At 43.5% G+C, this 10,172-nt stretch overlaps 1 protein-coding gene across 1 annotated transcript; it reads left to right on the top strand.

The window, feature by feature from the left end:
• Positions 1-1,958: 1,958 nt before the first annotated feature.
• Positions 1,959-9,912, top strand: LOC123719814 (myosin-7-like; the record flags this gene model as incomplete). The annotated part of the gene is made up of 2 exons (XM_045676220.1): positions 1,959-2,254; positions 9,302-9,912. Coding segments are annotated over exons 1-2 (907 nt in total), but the record flags the coding sequence as incomplete, so codon positions are not given.
• Between the last annotated feature and the right edge of the window lie 260 nt (positions 9,913-10,172).

The raw sequence follows: 10,172 nt of genomic DNA, 5'->3' as shown, positions 1-10,172 counted from the left end.
TTAACAAGGGGTCGAGGTGAATTTTCCGACCAGGAACAAAAAAGAAAAAGGGGAAAAACCTAAAAACCACGTGGCACGTGGTCGGTGTTCCCGAGCTAAATCATCAACGTGCGACACACTAAAAAGAAGCTCTCGTCGAGTTCTACCGAACAACGCTTCGAAAACAAAAATCGACTCAGCGGTTCCGGAGAAAAGGCGACGGGAAGACTCAGTACAAAAAACAGGGAATAACTCGGGAACGGTAGGAGATAGGGGTTTTTTAACGTCACCCCAGTATATGGATATGTATCCATATACTAGTCTTGGTTGCGGGGCTTAGCTTTATATTATAAAAGTTTTTAAAATTCAAAAATCAAAAATTTGCAAAAATAACGAAAATTTACAAAATTTTTCAAAATCGGTAAAACTTTAACAGCCCGTAACTCAAAAACGGTGCATTTTTCGGGATTTTTGATAGCAGACTTGTATACGTATATACGTAAGCCTTGCTCCTATTATCAAATTCTATATAAATACATAAAAAACTCCCCCCCTGGTGGGAGTTAAAATCGCATATCTCCGGAACGGGTTGCCCGATCTTCACGGGACTCTCGACCCTCGGAAGGCCTGACTTCGCTCCGCTAAATAAATATCTAAAAATTGTAAAAAAGTAGAGTCGACTCTACCAACCCGGTTTTTTACCACTACCAATCAGGTCGGGTGAGGGGCGCTCATCACAACAGTGAAAACCGCGACCTCCTCCGATAAAAATTGGCAAAGTTATTACAGAAACTCGGATTGGCGGCCATTTTGTACGCCATCTTGAATAACTTAAAAGCGTTATATCTCAAAAACTACTAATCCGATTTACAAAAGATATACATCAAACAAAAGGGCTCAAGCAGCCTGATTGGCCTGGGTGGTAGAGACGGCTCTACATAGAGTCGGAAATTTTTTTAAATCTGTGATAAACCGACGAAACTAGCAGAAGTTGACGGCTGCCACCCTATTGGGGACAGACCTTAGTTTAAGTTTAAAAAAGTTGACAAACCGACGGCTGCCACCCTTTTGGGGACAGACCTTAATATTAAGTATATAATAATTGTTTTAAAGAATTGTAATCCTGTTTTTGACAAATGCTATTTATTAAATTGAAATTACTGTACTGAAAATTTTAAAACAATTTACTGACTCGGCTACTACCCCTTTTGGGAGTAGACCTTAGGGTAAGTTTTATATAGTATTTTAAAAACTGTTTTAAAAACTATTCTTCTTTATTTACTGACTCGGCTATCACCCTATTGGGGATAGACCCTTAATATAACTGGTGCCATTTGTGACAGTCTGCAAACCCTTTTGGGAGTAGGCCATAGCTTTAAGACCTATATATTGAAATTATAAATATTATCAAAATCGACAAAATTATAACTACATGCTTTTGTAAATATACAAAACATATTATATTAATTGTATTATAACACTGACACACTACAGCCTACAAACACGTAAAATAAAACATAACAAAAATGTTCGGTATACGTACTCCAACAAAGGTCACCACCCCGACACCCCAAGCGATTGAAAGAGAGGAAAGAGAAGGACTGGCCCCTGTACAGCCACAAACTCCTACCTTAACACCAGCGGTGAGAAAAAGCATCGGAGAGCTGGAAGCGGCTATAGCTCAGAGCGCAGAAGGGCTGAAAAAGCAAAAGCAATATAAAAACAGACTTACTGAAGCCGCTGCAGTGCAGCAGAGCGCTCTCCTTCAGCTTGACGCCGCCCGAAATCTCAAAGGCGAAATAAAGGCAGCGGTTACCTCGGCAGTAAAAAGACTCTACGAACTAGTCAAAGAGGCCGATTCGCAAACAAAGGAAGGAAAGGATAAGAGGAAGGAAAAGGAAAGGGGGAGCGAGGAGGCGCTAGAAAAGGAGAAAGACAAAAACAAAACATACAACATAGACACCACACCGCAAGCCAAAATGTATCAAATGGACGAACACCTTAAGCGGCTGGAAAAAGAAACTAAAAAGCTGGAAGATATAAGCAAACTACTCCAGGATAATATAAAACAAAATAAAAGAAAACCAGACGCCATCCTAGAAGATCAAAGAGGGCAGAAGATTCTTTGTCACGTCGAGGAAAACGCAAGGAAGCTCGAAGAAATTAAAGAAAAGATGGGAGAACAAGAGTTAAAAGAAATTAAAATGCTCCTAGAAACCCAAATTGAGAAAACTGATGAAAGAGACCGAAATATCGAGGAAAGAATCGAGCGGACGTATGCTAACGTCGTGGCATCAAACAGCAACACAGTGCAAAGGCAACAACCATTCACCACCAGTAACAACCAGAACCGCACAAATCACCCCCTCACATACAAGCCAAAAACACACAAGCTAGTAGTAAAGTCCAACAGCCAAGAAACGAACTCGGAGATCTACGAAAGGATACGCTCGACAGTAGACCCGAAAACTACTGGACTTCGGTTGGATACTATCCGGAAAACCAAAGATCAGAAAGTGATAGTGGGGTGCCGAGAAGAAGAACAAATAAAAGAGCTCACCGAGAGATTGCTAAGGGACAAAACACTAACAGTGGAAACCCTAAAATATAAGGATCCGCTGGTTATGTTGAGGGGCGTTCTGCAAATCCACACTGACGAGGATTTAATCCAACTTATAGGGGCGCAGAATAAGCAAATGTTCTCAGGGATCAAAGAGGAGGAACAAAGAATAACCGTCAAAAGACGCAGAACAGCAAGAAACCCTCACCTGCAGAACGTTATACTACAAGTGTCCCCTATGATATGGAAAAGAATGGTGGAGGCCGGAAGAGTGCATGTTGAACTCCAGAGAGTGGTGGTCCACGACCAGTCACCATTAATACAATGCACAAACTGCCTAGGATATGGTCACACGCGAAAATATTGTGAAAACACCAAAGAGGTCTGCGCACACTGTGGGGAGGAACACAAAAAGATGGACTGTCAAAAACACAAAACAGGACACCCCCCCATGTGCGTTAACTGTACCATGTCAAATATCAAAGCGGACCACAACGCTTTCGATACCGACTGTCCTACGAGAGCGAGATGGGAGGCACTGGCGAGAGCGACGGTAGCATACTGCTAAGGGCACCAACGGCAAACAAGACATCTATTTAATGTGCCAGGCAAACCTCCAACGAAAGGAACTGGCCCAAAACGAATTAAGGATTGAGGCCAAAAACAGAGGCATACTTGCTGCTCTCGTCCAGGAACCATACACTGGCTCTGAAGGGAGGGTTAAGCAACAGTCAGGAGTCAGAGTATATCAACACGAGCAAGCAGGAGCCACCGTGACAAAGGCTGCGATTTTCGTCTTTGACGAGAACATTGAGGTAATCCAATTTCTGGAATTGACATCGCCAAACGTGGTAGTAGTGATGCTACGCACGGAGGCATGGGAGATCACCCTGGTATCCCTCTATCTTGAGCCAGAACCCAAAGATGTCCAGCCTCACATAGACCAGATACAGAAAATATGCAGCAAGATTAAAAAGAGTGTACTTCTGGCCGGTGACGTCAATGCAAAAAGTCCGTGGTGGTGCAGCCCCATAGTCGACCACAGAGGCGACCTCATAGCAGAAACCCTCCACAGTATGAACTTTGAAATACTAAACAACAGTAACATACTAACTTACGACACTGTGAGGGGTGGGAAAATGTTCAAAAGCCACGTGGACATCACCGCATGCACCACGGACCTATTAGCGGTAATAGACGACTGGAGGGTGGAGGAAGGATTGGTGAGCTCCGACCATAACGCAATCACGTTCAAGGTAATGCTCGAAAGATCGAAAGGAAGGACAATAGAAAGAACCACTAGAAAATACAATACTAGAAAAGCAAACTGGTTCCTCTTTGAACGGCGACTGACTGAGCTCCTGGAGGAAGCCAAAATAAACATAGGAGAAATCAACAAGATAAGCAACAAGAAACAGCTAGAGGAAATGGTAGCAAAATACTCTGAAGCAGCGATCGTAGCCACAAAAGAAGCCGTTCCAGAGATAAAGAAGAGATCCTCCAATACACTACCTTGGTGGAATGAGGAGCTGGAAAAAAGAAGGAAAATGGTCAGAACGAAGAAAAGACGCATAAGATGCGCGGCACAAGCTCGTAGGGACAAAGTTGTACAAGAATACCTAAAGGAAAAAGAGGAGTATGAAAAAATGGCCATGGAAGCGAGGACGGAGAGCTGGCGCAAATTCTGTACAAAGCAGGAAAGAGAGGGAATGTGGCAGGGGATTTACAGAGTGTTAAACCAAACAACAAGAAGAGCAGAGGATATCCCTCTCGTTGTAAATGACAAACACCACGACCCCAAAGAATCTGCCACGCTTCTCGCCGAGATATTCTACCCCCCGGACGAACCAAGAGAGGACACAGAAGAACAGAGACGTTTACGAGCAGACGCGGAGAGAGTTAACGACGGGTCGAGCAATAATGATATTCATGACCCACCGTTTACACTCTTCGAATTAAAAAGAGCAGTAAACAGCTTCAACCCTAAAAAGGCACCGGGCGGGGACGGTCTCACAGCAGATATTTGCCAAAGAGCCATCACAAGCCAACCCGAAATCTTCCGAGCAATACTAAACAAAGCCCTGGAGACTGGATCTTTTCCGAGACCGTGGAAGGAGGCGACAGTGGTGATTCTACGGAAACCCGGTAAAACCAAATACACAGAACCAAAATCTTACAGACCCATTGGCCTCCTCCCTGTAATGGGAAAGATCTACGAAAAGATGCTGGTCGAAAGACTTAAGTGGCACCTTGTGCCATAGCTGTCGAAGAGACAGTATGGTTTCATCCCACAGCGAAGTACCGAGGACGCCCTCTATACTCTCATGAATCGAGTACACAAAAACCTAAAAGGGAAACAAATAACACTCATCATCTCGCTGGACATAGAGGGCGCCTTCGACAATGCCTGGTGGCCCAAAATACGCATGCGCCTTGCCGAAAAAAGATGTCCCATTAATCTAAGAAAAGTGTACGACGACTATCTCCAGGATCGTAAAGTTAAGCTTCGGTACGCTGGGGAAGAAGTCGAACGAATCACCACAAAGGGATGCGTGCAAGGATCTATAAGCGGACCCCTGCTCTGGAACGTCATACTGGACCCGATACTGGAGCAAATGTCCGACAACAATATATATTGTCAGGCATTTGCTGACGACGTGCTGGTGATAGTGGAGGGTGACAGTGGAGAGGAAGTCCAGACAAAGGGTAACAAAGCGTTAGAACTAGCCAGCAAATGGGGCGAAAATAACAAATTAAAATTTGGACCAAGCAAGACCCAGGCAATGATTATTACAAACAAGCTTAAATATGACACACCAAGGCTGACAGTGGGCGGAGTTGCCATCAGGCTTACAAACAAAATAAAAATCCTGGGCCTGACTATAGACGAGAAACTCACTTTCGGCGAACATGTGTCAAACATTTGTATCAAGGCAGCCAATTTATATAAACAGATGGCAAGGGCAGCTAAACAAACCTGGGGACTACATCCCGATATAGTTGCCACAATATACACAGCTGTGGTGGAGCCCATAATAACATACGCAGCAGCAGCATGGGCCAGGGCAGCCGAAAAAATCTGCGTTCGCAAAAGACTTAACGCAGTCCAAAGAGGCTTTACCCAGAAGATAGTCAAGGCAAACAAAACTGTATCCCTTAATGCAGCTTTGGCGCTTTCCGGAACCCTCCCACTGGACCTCCGGATAATAGAAGTAGCCACCCTATACATGGCGAAAAGGGGCCACTGGGAGGGCCTCCCGGACGACGTAGAGGTCGAAAGAAAAGAGGAATACTGCAAGATGGAACACCCCGCCGAAGAGCCACCACTAAACTTCGAATCAATCATAAATGAAGACGAACTGGCCAAGAGCTTTGAGGGACAACTGCAAATATTCACGGACGGCAGCAAGAGTGACAAAGATGTCGGCGCCGCTTTTTCCTGTTGGAAAAACGGGGCCGAAATAAAGTCGAAAAAACTAAAGCTATCGTCCTACTGCACCGTCTTCCAAGCGGAGGCGCTTGCTTTGGTAGTGGCTACAAAGGACGTGCAAATAGGAAACGACAAAACTTGTGCAATCTACTCGGATTCCAGATCGGTGCTACAGGCGGTAGTCAGCGGAAATTCATGGCACCCTCTTATCGTGGAGATAAGGCGCAACCTCAGAAGAGCAAACGAAAGCAACAAGAAAGTAAAACTTTACTGGATAAAAGCTCACTGTGGTCTCGCCGGGAATGAAAGAGCGGACGACCTAGCCAGAAACGCAGCAAACCATCTGAAGGCCAAACCAGAGTATGCAAGATGTCCGACATCCTATATTAAAAGGATCATTCGCGCAGACACAATCAAAAAGTGGCAGCAAAGGTACGCGGAAAGTGAGCAGGGGTTGGTGACCAGGGTATTTCTACCGGACATAAAATTAGCATACAAATTCGTTAGACAAAGAAGACCAAACAGAAACCTAGTGCACATCATGACGGGCCACGGCCCCTTTGCTAGTTATCTAAACAGATTTAATTTAAAGCGAGACCCGTCATGTCCGTGTGACAACACCACGCCGGAAACGTCCTTGCACTGTCTGCTTAGCTGCCCAATGTTTGGGGTCGCGAGGCACGAGGTGGGGGAGAAGACTGGAATCTCATTAGTAGAAAACCAGCTCCCACAGTTCGTGTCCCGCGACGACTTACGGACACACCTTGAGGAGCTTTGTGATAGAATTATACAAAGTGTCCGCAGACGGAACAGGGACTGTAACACGCCAGCACATGTGACGGAAGGCGACGTCCGGGGGACGGGGCTTTCCCATGGATAATAACCGATTATCAAAGGAAATGCCCGCACCACTCGGCGTCGTGTCCAGATACAGCGTGCGGTTGTCACACGTCACCTATATAAAAAAGTAAAAATGTAAAGATATAAATAATTGATGAATATAAGTATGCAATGTACAAAATAGATAAGGAACAAAAATGTAACTAAAATAGTTTTTGGAAATAAAAATAAATTACTACGTGTTTTAATCTAGCTAGACATTCCACGGCCCGGGGATAAACTTCGCCCGGGGAGTAGGCTGAGTAGGGAATTAAAAAAAAAAAAAAAAAAACCTAACCTAACCTAACCTAACCTAACCAGTCGCAGTCGAACCGTCGTCAGAATCGGCCACGAAATAGTATCGCTCCGGCTCAAAAAATCCTATAAATAGGTTTTTTGTCGAATATCAAAAAGTGCAATACGTCATCTTGTGCAATTCGGGACGGCGAATTTAGTGATATCAAGGATTTCGTGAAAAAAGTTCAAAAAAGTGATAAAAAAGTGCAAAAACACTAAAAGTGTAAAAAATTTCACATTAAAGTGCGTGCGGCGTCGGAACCAGATCGGACACCCCCACTTTAAAAAATACGATCATACGCGTCTCATCGAGACGCATCTTTTGATACCTGGGTCAAAATTTTTGACTGAGGAAAAAGGGGAGAAAACTTAGGAAAATAGAAAAAGCACGTGGCACGTGCTCAGGGAAAACGAACTTTCCCCCACACATGTTGCATATCACCAGAAGCGTATTATGTAGCCCAATTCAAATATGCAATTAGTTTGAAAATTGGTTCAGTGGAAAAAATTTGGCAGCAAAAAGAAAAATATAACCTATACAAAAAATAGAAAATAAATAATAACACAAAAAGTAAAGCGACAACCCCTAAATCAAAAATCATTAAAAGGTGCAGCTCTTCATTCTGCACCGTTTGAGGGGTCGCAAAATTTTTTACAAGCAGGATTTATATTTTTTAAAGTCAAAAATAATAAAAACCACGTGGCACGTGGTCACCGATCCCGTTCGATCCGCCGAGCAAGCTACATATCACCGGAAAGCTCTCATCAAGCCCATCAAAACGACGCCTCAAGAAAGAAAAAAGGTTAAGGCATCGCGGAGTTTTGGCGCCGGGAAGACTTCTACTGAAAAATCGGGAATAACTCGGGAACGGTTGGTTTTTTCGCGTTTTAAAGGCCAGACCAATATATTAATAAACATTAATATATTGCATTTGTCCGCCTGGTCCGCCCCTACCAGGATCTAAATTCAAAATTTTTAAATTCGAAATTTTCAAAATTTATCAAAATATTCCAAAACTTTAGAAATATTAAAAATCTTTGGCTCTAAATATCTCGAAAACGGTGCATTTTTCGCAAATTTTGACAGCAGCCTTGTATACGTAATATACGTATACTTAGCGAGTTTGGACAAATTAGGGGAATACATACATATAAAAAACGCACCGCATCTAAGGACACGTCCGCCTGATCACCCACCACAAAACACTACATAGGTGCGACGGCTCAATCGACTCCATTCAAAAAGTTGATTCATTTGATAACCACCGCACCTGTTTACACACACACAACCGCGACCTACACACACACACACACACACAAAAACACAAAGTGTGACGGCTCTTTTAACTCCTCTCGAGGAGGAGAATTAGCCTATGCTAACCCCTCAATAGTAGGGAGACACACACCTATCAGCGGACGATCCAGCGCGCGAAATATTTATCTAAAGTGAACCAGCCCCTCCCGAGGATACGAAATAAATCCTTAAAGCCCTATATATACCTGACTGTGATTAAAATATTTTTATCGACTGCCTTTTCCCCTTTTGGGAAAAGACACTAGCTTTAAGTCAAGTTAAGTAAGTTAAGCAATAAACTATCGACATAACTTTCCCCTATTGGGAATCGTTATATAATACTTACAAAATTTGACAAATTGACGGCTGCCACCCCTTTTGGGGACAGACCCTTCCTATTAAATATTGCAAATTGTACTGACTCGGCTATCACCCTATTGGGGATAGACCCTCAATATAACTGGTGCCATTTGTGACAGTCTGCAAACCCTTTTGGGAGTAGGCTATAGCTTTAAGACCTATATATCGAAATTATAAATATAATCAAAATCGACAAACTTATAACTATATGCTTTTGTAAATATACAAGACATATTATATTAATTGTATTATAACACTGACACACTACAGCCTACTAACACGTAAAATAAAACATAACAAAAATGCTCGGTATACGTACTCCAACAAAGGTCACCACCCCGACACCCCAAGCGATTGAAAGAGAGGAAAGAGAAGTACTGGCCCCTGTACAGCCACAAACTCCGACCTTAATACCAGCGGTGAGAAAAAGCATCGGAGAGCTGGAAGCGGCTATAGCTCAGAGCGCAGAAGGGCTGAAAAAGCAAAAGTCATATAAAAACAGGCTTACGGAAGCCGCAGCAGTGCAGCAGAGCGCTCTCCTTCAGCTTGACGCCGCCCGAAATCTCAAAGGTGAAATAAAGGCAGCGGTTACCTCGGCAGTAAAAAGACTCTACGAACTAGTCAAAGAGGCCGATTCGCAAACAAAGGAAGGAAAGGACAAGAGGAAGGAAAAGGAACGGGGGAGCGAGGAGGGGCTAGAAAAGGAGAAAGACAAAAACAAAACATACAACATAGACACCACACCGCAAGCCAAAATGTATCAAATGGACGAACACCTTAAGCGGCTGGAAAAAGAAACTAAAAAGCTGGAAGACATAAGCAAACTACTCCAAGATAATATAAAACAAAATAAAAGAAAACCAGACGCCATCCTAGAAGATCAAAGAGGGCAGAAGATTCTCTGTCACGTCGAGGAAAACGCAAGGAAGCTCGAAGAAATTAAAGAAAAGATGGGAGAACAAGAGCTAAAAGAAATTAAAATGCTCCTAGAAACTCAAATTGAGAAAACTGACGAAAGAGACCGAAATATCGAGGAAAGAATCGAGCGGACGTATGCTAACGTCGTGGCATCAAACAGCAACACAGTGCAGAGGCAACAACCATTCACCACCAGTAACAACCAGAACCGCACAAATCACCCCCTCACATACAAGCCAAAAACACACAAGCTAGTAGTAAAGTCCAACAGCCAAGAAACGAACTCGGAGATCTACGAAAGGATACGCTCGACAGTAGACCCGAAAACTACTGGACTTCGGTTGGATACTATCCGGAAAACCAAAGATCAGAAAGTGATATTGGGGTGCCGAGAAGAAGAACAAATAAAAGAGCTCACCGAGAGATTGCTAAGGGACAAAACACTAACAGTGGAA

The sequence above is a fragment of the Pieris brassicae genome, unplaced genomic scaffold (genome assembly GCF_905147105.1).
Source record: "Pieris brassicae unplaced genomic scaffold, ilPieBrab1.1, whole genome shotgun sequence".
Taxonomy (NCBI): domain Eukaryota; kingdom Metazoa; phylum Arthropoda; class Insecta; order Lepidoptera; family Pieridae; genus Pieris; species Pieris brassicae.
This window is presented reverse-complemented; position numbering and strand designations above follow the sequence as displayed.